Source organism: Lepisosteus oculatus, chromosome 1, assembly GCF_040954835.1.
Source record: "Lepisosteus oculatus isolate fLepOcu1 chromosome 1, fLepOcu1.hap2, whole genome shotgun sequence".
Classification (NCBI taxonomy): Eukaryota; Metazoa; Chordata; class Actinopteri; order Semionotiformes; family Lepisosteidae; genus Lepisosteus; species Lepisosteus oculatus.
Window position 1 is genome coordinate 35,953,783 of NC_090696.1, and position 19,121 is coordinate 35,972,903.

At 39.3% G+C, this 19,121-nt stretch overlaps 1 protein-coding gene across 8 annotated transcripts in view; it reads left to right on the forward strand.

Moving 5' to 3' along the window:
- LOC102682430 (La ribonucleoprotein 1B) overlaps positions 1–19,121 on the forward strand; it is a 62,929-nt gene that overhangs the window by 20,018 nt on the left and 23,790 nt on the right. For 5 of the 8 annotated variants that reach the window (XM_015344888.2, XM_015344889.2, XM_015344892.2 and 2 more), the window contains exons 2-5: positions 10,833–10,894; positions 12,625–12,684; positions 14,923–15,118; positions 18,386–18,529. In XM_015344888.2, coding sequence (XP_015200374.1) covers positions 10,833–10,894; positions 12,625–12,684; positions 14,923–15,118; positions 18,386–18,529 — 462 coding nt within the window. Of the gene's footprint in view, positions 1–2,449; positions 2,554–10,832; positions 10,895–12,624; positions 12,685–14,922; positions 15,119–18,385; positions 18,530–19,121 lie in introns of those variants that run through there. The other 3 variants (XM_015344896.2, XM_015344890.2, XM_015344894.2) reach the window with 3 other exon arrangements.

Below are 19,121 nucleotides of genomic sequence, written 5' to 3' on the forward strand. Positions count from 1 at the left end.
TTCTGAAGATTGGGGATTTTATTTTAACTTTATGAAACTCAGTAGTTAAGAGCAGCCTCCAGCATGTTTAAGAGCTGAAAACAAACATAAAATAAATCTTATTATGTCAATTTAGAGTTCAATTAACTGAGAACTAGGCTGGAACAAAACACAGCAGGTGTGTGTGCCTGTGGGACTGGGAACCTCTGTAATAGCTAACCAAATCCCCTCTTGGCACTCTGAATCCATTTTCCTGCTGCCCGTATGCTTGCATTTATTGCTCAGTTGCTCATTACTTGCTTAAAGGAACTGCAGTCACAAATTTTCAGACCAGTTATTAAATTTCAGTAACTAAATTGATAATCTCGCAGGATTAAGTATTAAGTACAGGTTGTTTTTTGCAGCAGTTATTTCATCTCAGAACTGTTCCGTGATCTGCATGCAAGTTAGTTGTATTTGTTGGCAAAACGGTCTTGAAGTCAAGAGCAATATTCTATTAGATTAAAAGAGATGTATTTACAAGCCTGCTTGCTTACAATGTAATAAGGCTGCAACAGATCACCAGACGTTTTGTTGCCTTGTTCTAAGCACCAGAACATAGTGTTACGCATACCTGGAAATTTAATCTATTTTGTGATGTAAATTGAAGATTTTACAAATTATTGTGTACATTTCACTTTCATTGAGGTTTGAAATGCACTTGTCAATACCAATTCTCACCACGCAATATAAAAATAGGATTGCAGTTCACCTTAAAGCATTCATGTTTTGATAAAATGCTTTTGTTCAGTCATTACGATGTTCATTTTCCATCTTGAAAGCACAGGTCAGAAGAATTATCAGTGGCTTCCCTGTCCTTGGCTGCCTGTAGATACTGGTGTTGAAATGGAGAGTTCCTCTGGCTTTACTGGGTAGTTGTTGAGCTAAACGTATTGTCCCAATACTTAAAATAACCAGGTTGATGTTTTTGTTCTAATATGGTCAAATTTATTTATACATGTAATTACTCCAATATAAAATCCATTATATAGTAGTTTTTTATATTTATCTCGCAATCACAAGTACAAATTGCTTTACTGTAAAGCAAAATAAGTTTTGACTTGTAGCAGAAAATATAGAATTGGCTAAATTCCAAAGCATAACGTTTGAAACCACAAAGTACTTTTTATAGCTTACCTGTACTCATTAGATATTTTTCACACATTTGTTTGATGGCATCCTCTTTTAAAATGAGGTAACTATTATTGCCCAGTAGTAGTGCTCACACTGGAGCTGCTGCAAAATCTCAGATTTTTCTCATGCTGAGAACTTTCCTTCAAAATTCTGTTCATTTTATTTTTAGCTTTAGATATGGCTTTACCAAGCATTAAGAGTTCTCTTACTCCTCGAAAATGTTCTCAAAAATGTATCGGGGAACAATTTTTTTAATATTTTCCATTACTTATTTTTACTTGGACAAAAAATTCAAGAAATTACTTCGACCTCCTGCTCTTGTGTCATCTAGCACAAACCCGGTACGTGAATCGTGGACTGTACTTTTCAATTATTTTTTTTTAAACTGATATGTGAAACACCTGTAGGCCTCTACATAATCCTGTGGCTGTTCTCCTCCTGGAATGTCCTGTCTAACCACTTTGTGTGCGATGGTCCTGTGTACTGAGCTTCATTCTGATTTTCTTTTATTTGGGTAAAAAATAGGTAGAGCTTTTTTTACATACAGTTTATATATAACGCTATGTATAAAAAAGGATTACATTGGGGAAACGCACACCCATTGCTGTTAGCCACAGTGTCATGAAGAAGCCGCCCGCTGGTGAAATACCTGATCTCCATCCCTCCTCACTCACCTTGTAGGGCTGAGCATCAGGTGACTGTTCTATGCAAATAATAGTGAAAACCTGGGAAAGCTAGGAGTTCCTGACAGGCCTTGTGTGCTTGTGTTTGAGTGCAGTTCATGCGGGTAAAAGCACCTTGCATGATTCTCTCCCTGTGATTGCTTTCCTAGGTGGATGACACTGCATATTTCACACAGATCACACAAAGCAAATTGAATTCATAAGCCATACTGGTCCTCCGATTATTAGATTAAAAACTGTGAGGTCTTGTATTTATCACCTCTCAGGAGATATGTCTACTCCATTACTAAAGCAACCAGTACCACATTTTAATACACGCAGACAATACATTTGTTTTTTTTGTGGATTCATGCTTAACAATTAAATTACAGTTTTAACTAATATTCATCCCAGTGTCCGTTGTGCACCTGGGATGTTTTCTGATATAGTGTTCTCCCTTATCAGATCCTATTTTAAATGGACTTAAACCACGTTGATATCACTTATTTGCAAAACACGTTTGTTAGCTAGACCAATAAAAGTTTGTGCTCGAGAGTCAGAAATAGAACTGTTGCAACAGTGTACATTTCATCCTTTTTCTTTTTAGATTGTGTAAGAAAGCCAGGATGACAGATTGAAGAATGCGTTTTCTTTCTGACGCGTGCAGTTTTCAGTGAGAACCAAAGGAAGAAAAACAGTCAATATCTTCATGTCATCTGGAAGTGAATGAGTATTGTTGGTGAGGAGGGAGCCGTTTCCTATCGCCATTGCTCAGGGTGCAACTACCACTGCATAGTGGCCAACCGGCAATGGGAAAAACTGCTATTTCATATGTTAGAAGCATTATTCTATGTGTGTGTGTGGCATTCAGGTTCACCGACTGGTGTGAGTTCCAGCCAGAAACGTTAGTCAGATTACATTTAATTTTCTGTCCCCTTTCTGGAAGAGGATGAACAAATGCTTTTCGCAAATGGAGAGACTTAATCTTATTGTAACACTTAAAATGAGCAGCCTGAAGGATGTTAGGGAGTGTTTGTGAGCACATTCAACTCGCGCTCCTTTATCGGCACTTTAACTAATCGCAGCAGCAGAATGAATTGGGAACATTATAGAAACACTTTGTCTGCTTGTGCAGAAAAAAATGGTTCCACTTACCTACTGGGAAGTCATTCACCACACACCAAAACATAGGTCCAATGCAGTCAGAAGAATGCCCCAAGAATTGGCAAGAACTCAGTGATGCAGCAGAGCATCTGAAATTATTAAATAGAGTTTGCATACTTCATAGTTATTAAAAAAATGGATACACAACCAAATGATTTTTACCTTACGAACGTTAGTGTCCCATGTCATATAGTCATTTCATCACTTGAAATCACTGTAGATCACAATCTATTTTTTTCCCTGATATCAAATGTATGCATGTAATTTTGAGTGACCAAACTCGCCTATTTACAGGCTGCACAGTAGGAGAGGAATTGTGGGCCCCCACTTCTGCATGTCTATCTCGGGGATCAACTTCACGCAGTCTGCATCCGTCTCTGTAGCTTGGTCAACAAAGAGTTGAAATGTTTATGAAGCAGTTCCCTGTTTGTTGGGAAGGTGTTAATTTGCTTTGTGTCTAGATGTGTTATCAGAGTGATGCTTGTGAGTGCTATTTTGTGAAATAAAAGAAATGATTTTCCATATCTCTCAACAGTGGATCACAGGAGAAGTTAGAAGAAAGTCAGGTTGCAGGAGATCAAGGTGGTTAAGTGGGAAGGGAGTAATTACACTTAATTTATTTCTGTGCTTTCTTACAATACAGAAGTACTGCACTTAAATAGTAATAAAAACAAAGTGGAAAGAGTAAAGAATATTCACTCTGCTTAGAATGAAAAAACTCTACAGAGCCTTTCTATGATACTATAACTGATCTTAAATGTTTGAACGTGTCATACTGTAGCTTGACTTTCAGTACAATGCTTATTGTCATCTGTGACTTCATATTTTATGATGCAAGGAAAAGCATTTCTGTGCTCTTCCAGTGGGGTGAACGAATGAGAACAGAAGTATAAAATCAGTTAAATTTTGAAAGATTTTAACTATTGTTTATAGTAAGTATAAAAATGTTTAGTTTAAGTACCATTGTACTAATTGCCTATAATTAAGGCTCAGATGAACAAAATATTGGAGGTCACTCCTACAATTAAGATATTTGAGTACACTTTGCAAACTACACCATTTTCTCTACTTTTTGCATTAAACATTTTAACTTCCTAAAACAAATGCTAGTAAGTTATGCGCAGTTGTGATCGGCGGTTAATACTTGCAGTATTAGTTTTTAAACGGATGCAAATTATTTTTCTATTCATGGTCACTGATACTGCAGTAACTTCAGTACTTCATCAGCACTTGATTCCTCTGTCCTCCCGTCTTGAACCCATGCGTGTGGAAAATGGAACAGTGGTTCGGACTCCTGACTGGAGACTCATGAGTTCATGTGCTAACTCGGGAAGATAAGTGGCTATAGCTGCGAGCCTGGCTCTAGTACCAGTAATAGGTACCAACACTTGTGTATGTACTGTATAGACAAGACCACTAGCTAATTGTGGCCTGTTCAAATTGGAAAAAGGTTTGTGACAAATTGACAATTATTAATAATTACTACTATACTCCTGTGTCAAATGAGGTGTTGGCACAAACAGGTCTTCTCATTTACCAGAAAAAATCTGAAAACTATGGCTGTTAATTAAGTTAATGATATTCCATCAAGAAAACTTAATTAGCCAGTTTGCCTTGAGTTTCTCACGTGACGCTCTTCTCCGCAACGGTGTTTAACAAGTACTCTTATGGGGAAGATGTGATAATTGTCTGTTTATACAAATGACCTTTAGTGACTGAGATCTCTTCACGTTTTGGAATGTACTCTACAGACATACCCACTTTGCCTTCTGTTTGTTGATGCTGCGCAGCACACAGATATTTTAGAGTAGATTTCAGCTCTTTCCCACACAGTATTTTAGCCACGTCAGCGCCTTGCTATTTCTTTGCACTTCTGCCCTTTGTTTTTTTATTGTGGCATTTGGCTAAAACCCCTCTCAGTTGGGTGTGTGCTGGTGAAGTGCCAGATGATTCAGCAGTTTCAGGAGCCCTTATCCCATCTGTAAATCAGGACTTGTATTATGTGATATTGATCTCCCATTTGCTGCAATAAAAGCTCACTATTGATGCAAACGCAGTAGGCAGTGGATTTGTTTTCCATTCATTTTCCGAACTGCTTTAACCTTTTTGATTCTGATCTCCGTTAATGTTGCTCTTCTCTTAACCTTCAAAATTGAAAGTTAGAACCATATGACAGACTTAAAAAATTGAATTTTTTTTGTGATGTGTAACTTGGAGCAACTCACAGAGGTAACACCCTTTTCTTGGACACTGACGTTATCCCTCAATGCCTGAAGATTCCTGGCGGATAGCTCCCCGTGACAGTGCAGAATTAGCCCAGCCCTCCTGAACCGCTGTGGAGGGATTATCTAGTGAACCACAGCTCCCTCTTCTCATTGGCCTGGCACCTGCGGAGCTGGGCACTGTTAGAAGATCTGTAATACCTGTAATTGGCACACAAGCTTTCTCTGTGTCCAGTTTTGCGATCAGAGTGTGCAAAGGAGCCACCAAGTGGGGCTGATATTGACGTGTCGGAGGATGTGTGATCGTGTCGGTCCTTATCATGAATCTCTGACTGGGTGCACCGGTGAGTCAGGTAAATGTCTATCATAGTGATGTTAGTCTAGTGTTGGGTTGGTTGTAAAAGGGGACCAATTGGTGACTAAAACATTGGTGTTTTGTTGTCCTTTTTCACGCAAAACTTCTGCTGCTTTAGTTTAGTATCAGCTTTAAAAAAATAACTTGACTGTTGTTAGTCAACATTATCTGGATTTATAAGATTTTTCCTGTTGGATGACATAGAATGTCGAAGACATCATCACTATTGTTATACTGTTAAATTCAGACTAGTCGCTAAGTCCCTGTACCACACTAATGGATGTGTGCTAAGAATTGTGACAGTAACACTAAACATCAGTCTGATCTTCCTCCTTGATGCTTGTAGCTATAGCCTCAAGATCTTAATACCATCTGCCTAAAGTGTTTTTTGAAATGCTTATAGATTTCTGACAGCATATTGTCAAGGTGTAGTTTAAGTACAGGTGGTGACGTGTTAACCAGAGTGAGACTAATCTGCGCCTTAGTAGATGATTGGAAAAAGCAGCGATGCTTTAGAAAATGTTTATTGAGCAACCAAGGAATCGGGTGCATGTCCTTAAAGGTGCAAGAAGATAAAGCACTGTGCCAAACGTGGCTATGCTAGGACTTTTGCTTGTAGAGGAATACCGAAAGCTTATTGGTTAGTAGTATGCAAAATCACTCCACTGACATCATTCCTTTTTAATGTCTCATTCTACTGTGCCCTTCAGCCTCTTTTAAAGTGTTGGATTTTGTCAGCAGATAAGTACATATTTAGTTTAGGTAATCTGTCCCAGCATCTGTTATGGTTCTGTGCAAATTTTCGCCAGAGGCACTGAATTGATTTCAGGGAAGCTTTGTCAAAATAGAGAATTCTCACCCAGATGTACTCATTGCTTCTCAGACTCTGTAGCTGAAAATCCCTTCTCTATCTGGGAATTGTTCAGCTTGTATTCCCCTTCCAATCCTATTTTCACACCAGAAGAAGTTGCCGTTTGCTTCTGTGTGTGTCCGTCTGCTGCTGAAATGCAACATCATGCTATAGGAGCTTTTTTCAAATTTAGAGTTAACCATTTCTTATTTGTAGGAATATTTCTCTACTGCAGCATCATTGAATATACATAGGTTTTTATTTATTTGTTAATGCTGTCTTTGTTGATGTACGGAAATCAGTTTCTTTTCTTAAAGTGAGAGAGTAAAATATGGGAGAAGCAATGTTTAGATTTGTAACTACTCCCTACAAATGTTGGGGCTTATTGTTAGATATGTATTGGAGAGTTTGTATGAAGTGGAAGAAAATCCATTTTGTTTTTTTATACACTCACCCAATTTGGATCTGCAATTTGTATTTCTTGACTCACAGTAAACCACTCCTGTGTCCACAAAGGGAGAGTGATGAAACAGACAACCTCTTTCAGCCTTGCTTTCACCCTTCCACCCAATAAACCATTCATTCATCACTTGATATGGTACAGGCTCTACAATGACAAACAGGAGGTCCAACAATGACTGGAGGAGAGGAGATTTGCTCACTCATGTGCCTGCAGGCATGTGATGAACCTGGATGTTACAGGGCATCACTGTTACTCTGAGTGTCAAGAGAGCCAGAACCAAGCAATGTCATCCTGTCATGTACTACCACATGGGGAATCCCGGTCATGTGATACGACACGGGCTCAAACTGTAGAGGGCTGCATCACGCCACCTCTTAAGCTATAGTTTTACCTGTGGAGTCACTGAGGAGCACTTGAGCTTTGTTGTCATCAAATATCTGTGTATCTAATTAAGAAGTGGATGACATTTTAATGGTGCATATTACAGTTTCAAACTAAAGTATAGAAGGAAGACCGAATGAAAACTGTTCACCCTGTTTGGTGACATTTTCTATCCTCTACGTTTGTTGAGAATAACATTAGTTTATAGCTCCATAACATGCTAGTAATACTGTCTTTCTCTCGCCTTGAGGATAGGGTTACAGCCCTGTCTGAGCATTAGATATGGGATGTTGCTGATTATCAAATAGTGTGGAGAAAGCAGCAGCAGTGCAGTATCAGTTTAAAGACATGGCAGTAACGCCCCTCAGTTTTATTAAGTTGCCAGTAGGCCTTATCAGGTTAACCAAGTTTAATGCAGCGATAAAGTGCACGCCCCAAACCCACCAGAGACACTCCCTTTCTGGTGCGACACAGTGGTGTTCCAGCGGTTTGTTCAGTTATCCCCGTTTCATTCATTATGAAAAGGCAGTGGCACATCGACATAACAGCTTTTTAAGCTACCTTAAAAGATTTTAAGCAATAAGCTACGTGCTCACAATATGAAGTAGCACATTGTTTCTGGAGCTACGTGTCCTTAGTCTTCGCAAATTGTGAGTGGCACTAAGACTTTGTAGTTCTTTCATTTGCCTTCTGCAAGGAACCAGCGTTCTTTCTGTGGGGATAAAATCAGCAGTCCTGGACCGCTGTCCTTAATCCTAGAAGTTTACTCCCAAGGTTTCCACACAAAGTCCGGTCCAGGCCCAGAAGTTCAGTGCAGTTCCTGACGATCACATAACACTTGTGGTCCCCATCTTTTGGGAGGTATCCAGCTCTTTCTTCACCTGACTGGACAGTTTAGCTCCCACAGCCGGAGCTGATCATGGTCTTCCTGTCTTGACCCCTCCCCACGGGGCAGCTGTATGCCAGTGGCGTGGGTTGCCCTTCATCTAGTACTCTGCTGTGTGCTGGCTGTTGCTCATGCACCAAGCATGGTTTAGACCCACCTTGCAGCTCTTGCTGAGGTTCTGCATCACAAGGTCCCCATCTAACCGAACTTCTCAGTGACCTAGGTGTGGATTCTAGTTTCATTTACAGGCAGCCTTGATCTTTTCTGAGGAGCTCAGTCAGTCGGTCCAGGTTCACCTCGTATGGTGTACTCTGATGGCACCACAGCAAGTCTTCAGCCTCCCCAGGCCACTTGCAGACCCCCTGGAAGTCTGCCTGCTCCCAGTCCAGCTCTGGTGCCCAGGTGATGCGCCCCACCCCTAGGCAGCCATGTTCTCTCACATGGCTGTCTGCTGTCAGGAGCCTGGCCTCCAGTGACTGGCGTTAGTGGAGTACCAGTGCCTCTCTCCCTGAACCACTAAAGTGGTTTCTCTCTTCCAACATCAGGATAATGCACCCTGATGTATAGTGGAATCCAATGGGACGCAGACCTGGGTACAAGAGGCAACAAATTTAAACTCCCTTCTTCCTCCACAATACTCCCGTCTCCTTTATAAACATATACATCACCATGCTTAAAATACATGATAGCAAAGTATATAAAGAGCAAACTGGCCGAAACCATACAGAAGTTTAGTAATATGTGGACTTTAATCAATCCACATCTTGAAGACCAACCCAGTACAGACTATGCATGGATATACAGGAGCATTCTAAAGTATTTAAGCATCAACTACAAAGCAACAGTCATCAGTGTAGCGTGAGATCCTAATTTGTGCTGCACTTTTTTCTAATAGACAAAAATCATAGTTCTATTAACTCTGTGCAGTGTGCTTCATACGGAGCCAATTAGGCAACTTGAGCATTACAGAATCGCTGTAAGCGTTGACATTTTTGTAAACAAATTGGATAAAAATGAACAACTCCTGAAATTACATGTAAAATGCCTTTGTCTGATGGAGGCAGTAGTGGATTCTTGACGTTTTATTCACATTCAGCTGTGGCGTGGAGCCAAAGGTGCAGAACTTAAACTTGCCATGAAGAGTGGATGAGAGTTTGTGCAAAATATTATAAACACTGCTAAGATTGTGCAATACCGTTTTGTTTTGCACAAATACCCAATACCCACATTATTTTTTACCTTAAAAGCAAAATATTATAAACACTGCTAAGATTGTGCAATACCGTTTTGTTTTGCACAAATACCCAATACCCACATTATTTTTACCTTAAAAGTATTTGTGAATGAAGTCACACATGGACTTGTAGGTTACAAACACTGCGCTAGGGTACTGTGCTTCTTACTAAGTAATAAGGCAATATTACACATACCTAAAGAAGTACACACCGCTGAAACTGCTACTTTTATCTGGGATATTCAAAATATGAAAAAGATTAAACTGTATACTAAAGCCCATCTACAAACCTTTGCGTAGGATTACTAACATTGTAGTTTTGGGATTTCTGTATTTTACATCTTAACGTTCTTTGTTTGCTACTGGAAAGACATGGGCTTGCGGAAGTGGATTATAAAAGTGTTTTATTGTGGGAATGAACATTTATCAATTCTCTGCATGTTCCTTGTCAAGGGAGTGGCAAAACATCAGCATCAACATTACAAAAATAGTTATTTGGACTAAAATAAGGAGGTACACTACTACTTTATGCAAAGGTTTGCCAATAATAAGGTAATATTGTTAAAAGAGATTTCCTTAATTCCTTCCATCAAGACGTACTTGAATGAGAACAAAGCGTGCTAGTTTATGATGTGTAAGGATGAAAAAACCTTTTCAAACATAAAAGGGAATAATTCAAAAGTTTCCCATAAAGTAATTTTCAGTCATTTTTCTGAAGGTGCATCGCATGTTCATTAAATCTTTTAGAAAACAATCTTCACAAACTGTAGTAGTATTGTAGACTGATACTGTAATTCAGGACATTGTTCTCTTGATGGAGCATTGAGGTTACAGGAAAAATTACGTTTTTATATGATTTTTTAAATGAATAGAATACATCAGTCTGTCTTTATTTTTTTCCCTTTTTGTATGAATGAGTTTTTTAAATTTGCCAAGAACATTCCTCACCACAGTTATAGACTACCTCATCTTCATCTAAAGCTGTTAAGTCATGAACGTCGCACATTGAGGATATCAGCACAAATTTTTAATCCTTCTACCCTTGTAGGAGTTATGAACTGCTTAATGGCTTTAAGGTTTTGTTCGTACTTTAGTACTAATTTATTGACATATTGCTTTTACATATTAGAAAGCTTTCTAAAAAAGCATTGTATCAACACGGTAAAGAAGAGAATACTTCACCAGATCCAGGAAGAAGCTGTGTCTGAATTCTGTATTTTTCCTCTTTGTCAATTTTTAAACCTTATTTACACTTCTTAGTGTTAAGACACCACTTTGAATATTATATGGAACTTTGCTGCTAAACCTCAGATACAGCTTTCATGAGAATATGCCAAGAGCTAGTCAATGAAAACAATGCAACATTGTTCTTTCATGTAGTTTTGGAGAGTTTCTCAGCAGGTGAGAGCAGGTTGGTTTCCAGTTATTTTAAATTTCTCTCTTTTTTTTATTTGTCTTTTTAGAGCAACATGGCTCAACCAAAGTGATTCGGGCTGGAAAGTCAAAGAGCCGGAAGTCCAATAAGGTAAGTCTTTGACAGAAGACCTTAGTCAGTATGATTCCATGTCAAACCCAGATTGGTGTTGAGGTTGGCCGCTCCTCTTTGTAAGTTGGCAATTTAGGCTCGTTTTGAGGAGCCCAAATAATCCACACAGTTTACCAAGATAATTACATTCCAGCCAGGGCTGCAGAAGTCTGTGGAGTAATACCTCTTCTTCTGAAAAAATAACTGAACGCTATCGGTTGGTATTTATGCATGCAGAAAATACATATGTACAGATGTGCTGTATGAGAACCTGTGACGTATAAATATCTGCAAATAGATATATGCACAATAAATCTGACATCTGTTTCAACCTTTTCCCTTTTTTAAGGAAAAAGTGCTTGGCTCACATTGTGAATGTGGGTTCAAGGACTCTGCAACCATGATAGAGGCAATTTAAGAAACAAAGTGGTGATTGGAGAAGCTTTTATTTGTGTTTGGTTTGTGGTATGTTCCCATCTGAATGTCACCGGAGTTTTTGGGGTTTATGTGCCCCTGGGACTTGGCTGTTACATGGGAGCTTGCTGTTGTCAGGGAGTGCTGGGTCGCGCCAGGTCTACTATGATAGTGTCAGATCTGGGCTGTGAGAGTGGATGTTTCTTAGAGTCAGCAGCACCAGTTTTGACATTGAAGTGCTATTTTTATGTGGAAGGAGCCTTCTGTTGTATGACCTTGAATTTGTCACTTCATGTTGCAAATGTATCTTTCAATGTGTAATAATACTGTATTTTTCAGAGGAGACTTGATTAAGGGGGGGGGGGGAAACAAACGTAACTTTACCATAAGAACAAAAACAGAATTGGAGATCTGTAATTATTTTTTATTTTGTACACATCAAATTTAGAGCTGCCTTAGCAAGTCTTAAACCTACAGGCCTGCTACTGCACAAGCCAGCTGACGACACTTCTGTTGTGCCCGTCAGAACTATTCGTGTTGCACATACCAAGCCCAGAATGACATCGTAAAGCCTGTCAGGAGCTTGGCGGCTGATTGGAGGAGAGGCGAGTCTATCGCTGACATCACTGCAGGCTTCCAGTTGCTGAACAAGTCATAGGAGTCACTGAATCTCCCGATACCTTGCCTGAGCTTAACCCAAAAGCCCTTGTATCACTGAGCCGGCTGTACATCCATTGGAAGAACCTTGCTTAAGTCATGTTCTAGTCACATTTAAGTGTCATCTTGCCCATAGGACTCAACTTACATTCCGAGTAAGGCCAGTAAGGTAGACTCACCTGGTAACACTTTGACAGTAATAATTTTCAAAACATTGTTGAGATTAATTTAGCAGAACAAAACTTTGACAACACAGTAAAGTGTTACTGCAAAGTGAGTAATTTACTTTTGACACGTCCAATATTCCAAGAAGGTGTTAGGAGGAAAGAAAGAAGGAAAAAATAATATTTGGACTTCAGACCTAATAACCAATCTATGGCATGAAATGTATGATGGTTGAATGTGGTGTCAAAATCTGCTAAGTCATTGCTAAACTATAGACTAACTTCTGTATGTGCATTTGATGTTCTGGTTGTGGACACCGAATTAGATGGCCAGTTATACAAATATTTATTTTCTTGTCTGTAATTTAGTGTCTTTCAAGGTCTGCGTCATTTAGATATTTAAGAATTGTCCTATTACATATCCTGGAGAATATTTTATTTTTTAAGTCAGAATTTTGAGCTCCCTGACCCTCTTTTTTTTGCTTTTGGGTGCAGTCAAGTGACTTCAGTGACATTACCAACTGGCCGACCCCGGGGGAAATCGCCCACAAAGAGGTGAGTTAATTGGATTAAAAAAGCCGCGATGCTCACGAAGCTCCTGTCCCTCGGGGTCTTTCTGAACGAATTCCTGGCTGGCGTCTTCAATGGAGTGAGGGGGTGGGTGACTGCTCTGCCATGCGTGTCTAAGTGAGCTTAGCGAATTCTATTGCTGCTCGCTGGACAGTTGTGCTTGGCGTCTTCTGCATGAGTGCGGCTCGTCACAGGTAGGCAGGCAGCTATGAATGTGATTGTGTGCAGCTGTTGCCCATTCTGAAAAGCAACACGTGCTTGACGCTCTGTGCAGCGTTCTACGCTGGTACTATAAACAGTGGGAGAATGCCTGAGCTCCTGTCTCCCTGCCCACACCCTGGTGGTCAGATGAAGATGGTTTTTCTTCTTGCCTGCCCCCTGCTGGATGCTGCTGCTACTGCAGGCCTGAAGTGTAGGTGACCTACCATCCAGATAGCAAGGTCATGTTTCAGACAGCTATTTCTGCAAGTGACTACACCTCCCGAAAGGGATAAAAATAAGCACACTTACTGTTTATTTGGCAGGTTTGCGCTGTATAACTGCCCACCCTTAACTCATTCGCAACAAAGCCTCGGGACAAAGTTTCGTTGTCAAGTTATAATTTCTGTTCTAACAAGATCCTTTTTATTTGTACCTAAACAGCAGATGATACAAATCTGTATTTGTCTATCCCAAGTATAAACAAAGTAAGTTATGTGAAGGTGAGGAAAGATAACTTTATGGGCCGATTCAAATCGAAGATCTTTTTGTTTTAGAAACAGTGCCAGCTCAAAATATTTTGTAGGTTGAGGAAAAATAAGAATCAGGAAAAATGTCCACAGGAGATAATTGGATAATTTCTGCACTAAAAATATGCAAGCTCTAATATCCTTCTGTAGGAACACACCAGCGCAGTGTATATCCCACATGTTTTTATGTTTCCAAGGATTACCCAGGAAAGCAAACCCTTTAAGAGAGCAGTTCACCTATCAAAAGGTGATGAATAAGCTAAGGTACAATATATGAAAAGTTCTGTTCCATGATTTAATTCATCTCTGTGTTTTGAAGACAAATGACCTCCGTGTCTGGATTCGGCCTCCTAGTAAAGGAGGTTGCTGGGACAGTCTTTCTAGCCTGTTAGCGCCTTGATCTCTGCTTACTCCCTTCAGGCTCTGGGGAGACCCTGCTGGGTCAGAGTTAGGTTTTCCTGCCTCAAGGAGTGGTTTTTAGGCAAGGGTTCTGAAGTATGATGCTTTCCTTGGGTGAGTTTCAACATGCTACTGGCAACCAAACCCCTCTTCTGACTCTTTGGTGGGCGCAAAACAAATTCAGATACTTTGTCAGTTTTAGCTTTGGACAAAAAAAGTTTACTTGGTATTGCTGTGGACATTAGCCCATAGTTTAAATGATTTTTAAGCTATCAGCAATATCAATATTAAAAGACCTGTTTGCTAGTTAGTATTTTCTTGGTTTCAGAAAACACACATCCTTCGATTTACAACTGTAGTATATTCCTGGAAAAAAGGTTTGTTTGGGGAAAATTTAGAAAATGAAATTCCCCTTATTTTACGTGCAAAATTTGCCAGTTTGTTCCTGAAGTTTAGAAAATCTTGTAGTATAACTTATTTTTTATGCTAACAAAGTAAGAACATTATTGCTTGTTTATGATAATTACCCTGTTTACACAGTAGTTGGCAAGAAAAGAAAAAAATAAATATGTAAAAATCTAAACGCTGAAGACGCACTGAGGAACTTTGTAGGTGCTCACACTATATGAGGTATTTCTCAGTACCTTTTGGAACTGAGAAAAAGGTTATGACGATGCATACTTTGTTATAGTTAAAAAAAACATAAGCCGGATGTTTTAAAATCAAGGGATGGGTATGGAGTAATGCAGCAGTTGTTCCATTATTGAAAATACTGAATGTTGAAATCCACTCAATAAAAATCGGTTAATTTTATTTTTGCACTTGTACATGTCAGCAGTTCTCTGACATTGTGTTTTGACTCCAGGGTCTGTACAGCTCACTCGGCTTCAGATTTTGCACTTGTGGCGATTGTGAAGCGTCCTGGGCGGAGTGTCACCTGACAGCCATCAGAGTCTAAATTTTATTTCTTTTGCACTAGCGTGTTGACAACAATGTGGCACGTAAGAGAAAATCCTACAGTCAACAGCTTTCCTTTTGCTGTGTCTTGCCCTGGCACTGAAATAAAAAAAATATCATCCTTGTGCTGGTGTTTTAGCAGCACCAGAACATCATCAACACTCAGGGCAAGAAGGCTCCTCCAGCCAGGAAGGAGAAGGAGAAGAAGAAGGAGAAGCTGGAGAAGAAAGACCACAGCAGTGAGAGCAAGGAGAACCGGGACACGCAGGCGGACCCTCCAGAGGAGAGTTGCGTTGATGAGGAGTCCCTGTCGGCCGCCATGAAGAAGAGAGGTGGTAAGCGCTCTGCCCGAAACACACAACACATCACAGCACACAACCGCGGCCTACAGACTCGCTCAGCCCTGGAGCTAGAGCCTCCCTGCTTCCTGGAGGGATCACATTAGGAGGGATCATCGTGTGGTTCATCAAGCCGTTTCACCATTCTAGCGAAACAGTTTCTGCAGATTTTTTCCAAGTTTTTTTTTTCCTCAAAAAGTGAATGACATGATCCACATTCCAGAAAGGGTGAACGAAACAACCTTGCTTTGTTCCTAAGTCTGGTCAATCCAAGGGGCTTGACTGATCCATAGTATTGGAAATAACTTTCTCAACACAAAAAATGTATCCTGTTTGTATAAGTGCTAAGTGGGAGATTGTTCACTGTGGCACAAAACTCCAGATTGTGGTGATGTGCCCAAACCATCTCCTTTAGTAAATGTTTGATCAACTTCTAAAGATAAATGCCAACTTTCAAGAGTGAAACGACAAAAAGATTTCCCTTGGAAATATTTGCGCAGATTAAACTCGTACGGCCAGTCCCCTCCCAGCTACAAGCCAGTACCCAGTCTCTCCTAAGAAAATAATAAATTCTGCTATGCCAGTAAGCTTGGCCTCCTGTCTCAGAAAGGTTTTAGGGAGTAATACAGTGTCAACATAACAGTTTCAAGGACTTCCTGAACCCTATTCCACTCTCCTCTCTAAATTGTGTGGTATGGGGATAGCGTTACAGCCCGGTATTCGAACCCTTCTGTCCCAGGAATATCCCAGCTCTGTACTGTATGTCTGGTCACCCATTTATGAAAGAATCCTTTGAAATACCCTTGACAGAAGCTGCAGGTAATTTTAAAATATGCAAGATCTCTGGAAAAAAAAACTTTTCTCCGGTCCTTAATACCAGAGCCTACTTAATAACACTCTGAGACTGAATGGCTTTTAAGACTAACCATTAATTTAGAATTTCCTCATGCTAACATAAACCTGGTTCATTGCAAGGTGGGAATTAGTACTGTCTGCAAGCCATTATTTAAGTTTTAAGAAATGTAATTAAGAATTTGGAATTAATTAAGGAATTGGAATTACTTTTAAAATATTTGGAGTTGTCAAATCTGGGGATATGAGGCTTTTAGGAGACTGGAAAAACTTCATTATGAGAATGCCCTCTCTTTTTATCCTGCCTGCGGGCTGTGACAAGCTCTTGAAAAACTTAGTTGCCTTTTTAGTGCTGTTAGTTTCTTCAGAATTCAGACTGGAAACGCCCAACTGTGCGAAACCTAGGGCACGTCACAGAAAAGGTGGGGCTGCTTCAGCTCCCTGTTGCCATTAAAATTGCTTTTCTGTTCTTTGGAGTCTTTGGCCTTTCACACACATTTAACCACTGTGTGTTTTCATACCCTACTGTTCTTCTGTAAAGGAGGTCCTTCCTGACAGCACAGTGTAACTTTTGACTCGTGACTTCCACAGGGCATGGAGTTACTTGTACCCTGTACGCCTACAGTCGAGAACTCTCCTAGGCCTTTATTTCTGTGAATTATTCGTTGTTATGTTTCTCACACATAACCAAGTAACAAAAGTTTACTGAGCAGTTACAATTGGAAGAAGTTTGAGTTATCAGGTCAATATTTAAGAACTGCTGAAAGGGAAAGAGAAAAATAAGCTTTTCAGTTATATTTTATTACATTTCACAGGATATAATTCATGATTATTGCTTCTCTTGTGGGAGCACTGGGAAGATTTAGAGACTAAATCTAAAACAAATAGTTAACTTTTATTGTATTCTTTGTTTACGTTTTTGATTTTCCGCAATTGTTTTTAAATATTTATATTCTTGGCCTCCTTTTATTTACATTTAGTTAAGGTGCAATTTCAAAATTAAGTTTCAAGACAAGGGACATCCTGAGTTTTAGGCTCTCTCATTAAGCACTGGATTAGTTACCTTTAAGTGCCATTTAAAATTAGATGTAATTAAACATTTGGCTTAGTTCTAAGTCATGTTATCTAAGCTGCGGTGTCTTTAATTTATCTGTTAACTAAAAAAATGAATTAAGTTTAAAATCTACATCAAATTTGATTATTATTGATTCTGACAGTGTTGCTTTCAGTTCTTTCACTCTTTTTTTACACAATACAGCACACTGCAAGTTTTTTAGATCTTACCAGTCATTCCATGTATATTTCTTTTTGTACAGTACCTTTCATATAAAGTTTGTCATTTTCCTGGGTGTTTTATGCCTGGGTAGGACGACATACATTTGAAATTCTAAAGCTTTATGGCCACCTGCTGGGAAATATTTAAGGCCTTATTCTAAAAAAAACTTTTTTGCAATGAATTGTCTCTGTTCTTGCAAAAACATTTTCCACTTGTGATGTCCTAGTCCATCCAGTCTCTCTAAGTTATCAACATCTTAATATTTGACTAATGGGTTAGTTTGGTTTAACTAAGCAAATTAGGTGTGCAATATTTTTTTTTCCCATCAGGGTAATTTTTGTAAAAATCAGTGTCTTTAGAAAAAAAGCCCACCTGTTCCTTTTATATTTGTCCTGTTTAAAATGTGCATCTTAGTCCTACAGATCATTGGATGTCTTTTTGGAAAAATGTATAAATCTTTGAATCTGATCCGAATTCTAAGCATGATGTGCACATTGTACAGAAATGTATTAAAAAAAACAGTCTATGCAAAACGCGAGTGGAAATGTTTTGCTTTAAATTGTTCAAAAATATTTTGGCATCTCCTCCATATGGTTTCCCTCTGTATGGCTCTTGAGAACAGTATTTATTAGCAGAATCAAGCTACTAGTGCTTGCACTTCAATGGTGCTTTATTTTTGAAAGAATGTTTTATAAGGGGGTAAAAGTAAAACTACATTTTCATGCTTATTAGTTACACATATGACTACCATTATGAATATTTTTTGGGGAACTGTCTGAGTTGAAGGAGACATTTTCACTACCCATCAGTGTAATAATGGGTGCTGAGTTTCTCCTCATTGTTAATTCTCTCCTGTATAGATTACAAGGTTTTGCATAAAGTCAGTCATGTGTAATTGCCTACTTCTATGTGTGTAGAAATGAGTGCATGAAAACATTTGGGTGTATGTGCATGTTTGTAGGAGGCTTAAAACTCATAGGACGCCTGTGAAAACCTCACCTTCAGGCCTTGAAAACTGCTCATGTGTTATGAAATGATATTGCGATCAAAACAGATTTGTTTTAGTTTTAGAGTAGGTTTCTCAGGGCTAAGGAGCTCCAGAGTCAATAATGTTCTCAATCTACGCCTGTCGTTAGGTAACAAACATAAATGGGTCCCACTACCACTAGAAGACTCCAGTCAGGACGACCAGGAAAGACCCAGCTCCCGAAACAGCTCTCGTTCGCGCTCAGAATCCGACAGGGCCCTGCCCAATAACAGAAGGAATGATTATGCAAGGAGTAAGTTTGCTCTTCATTTACATACCAAAGCACTTCAAGGTGGTACGCTTTCTCTCTCAGTGGTGTGCTTCACTGAAGACAGGTAGGGTCTGGGAAAGCTGTGAAGAAATGTACAGGAGTGCATGTGGCTTCCTCAATCCACCTCCCCCTTCACTTTATCCTCATTCTTGTTTTTGATGAAAACACCAGACATTGAATCCTCTGTTTCCTGCTTTTTCTCATTAAAACTTGACCATTTACAACGTTCGTGTACCGTCCGAGATGTCTTGTGATTTTCATTTTGCTCATTTCGATTCATCCTTTTGTTTAATGCAAGAAGCCTGTAAGTCATCATCTGGATGGAAATTCTAACTTTCCACAGCAGTTCAAGAGTTTTCTATGCTATTTGTTATGTGATTGTGGGTTATTATGAAGTGATTCTAACTGCTGTTAGGCTAAACTTCAGTTTGTTTCAGTTAACAAAGGTAGAGGATAGTTTATCATATAATTTGAAAGCCTATTTTCCTTTGTGGTATTACAATATATTGTTTATCATAACCCACCACAGTGTACGCAGTAACAGAAATAAGCTACATGTTTTTTTTAATGGTGT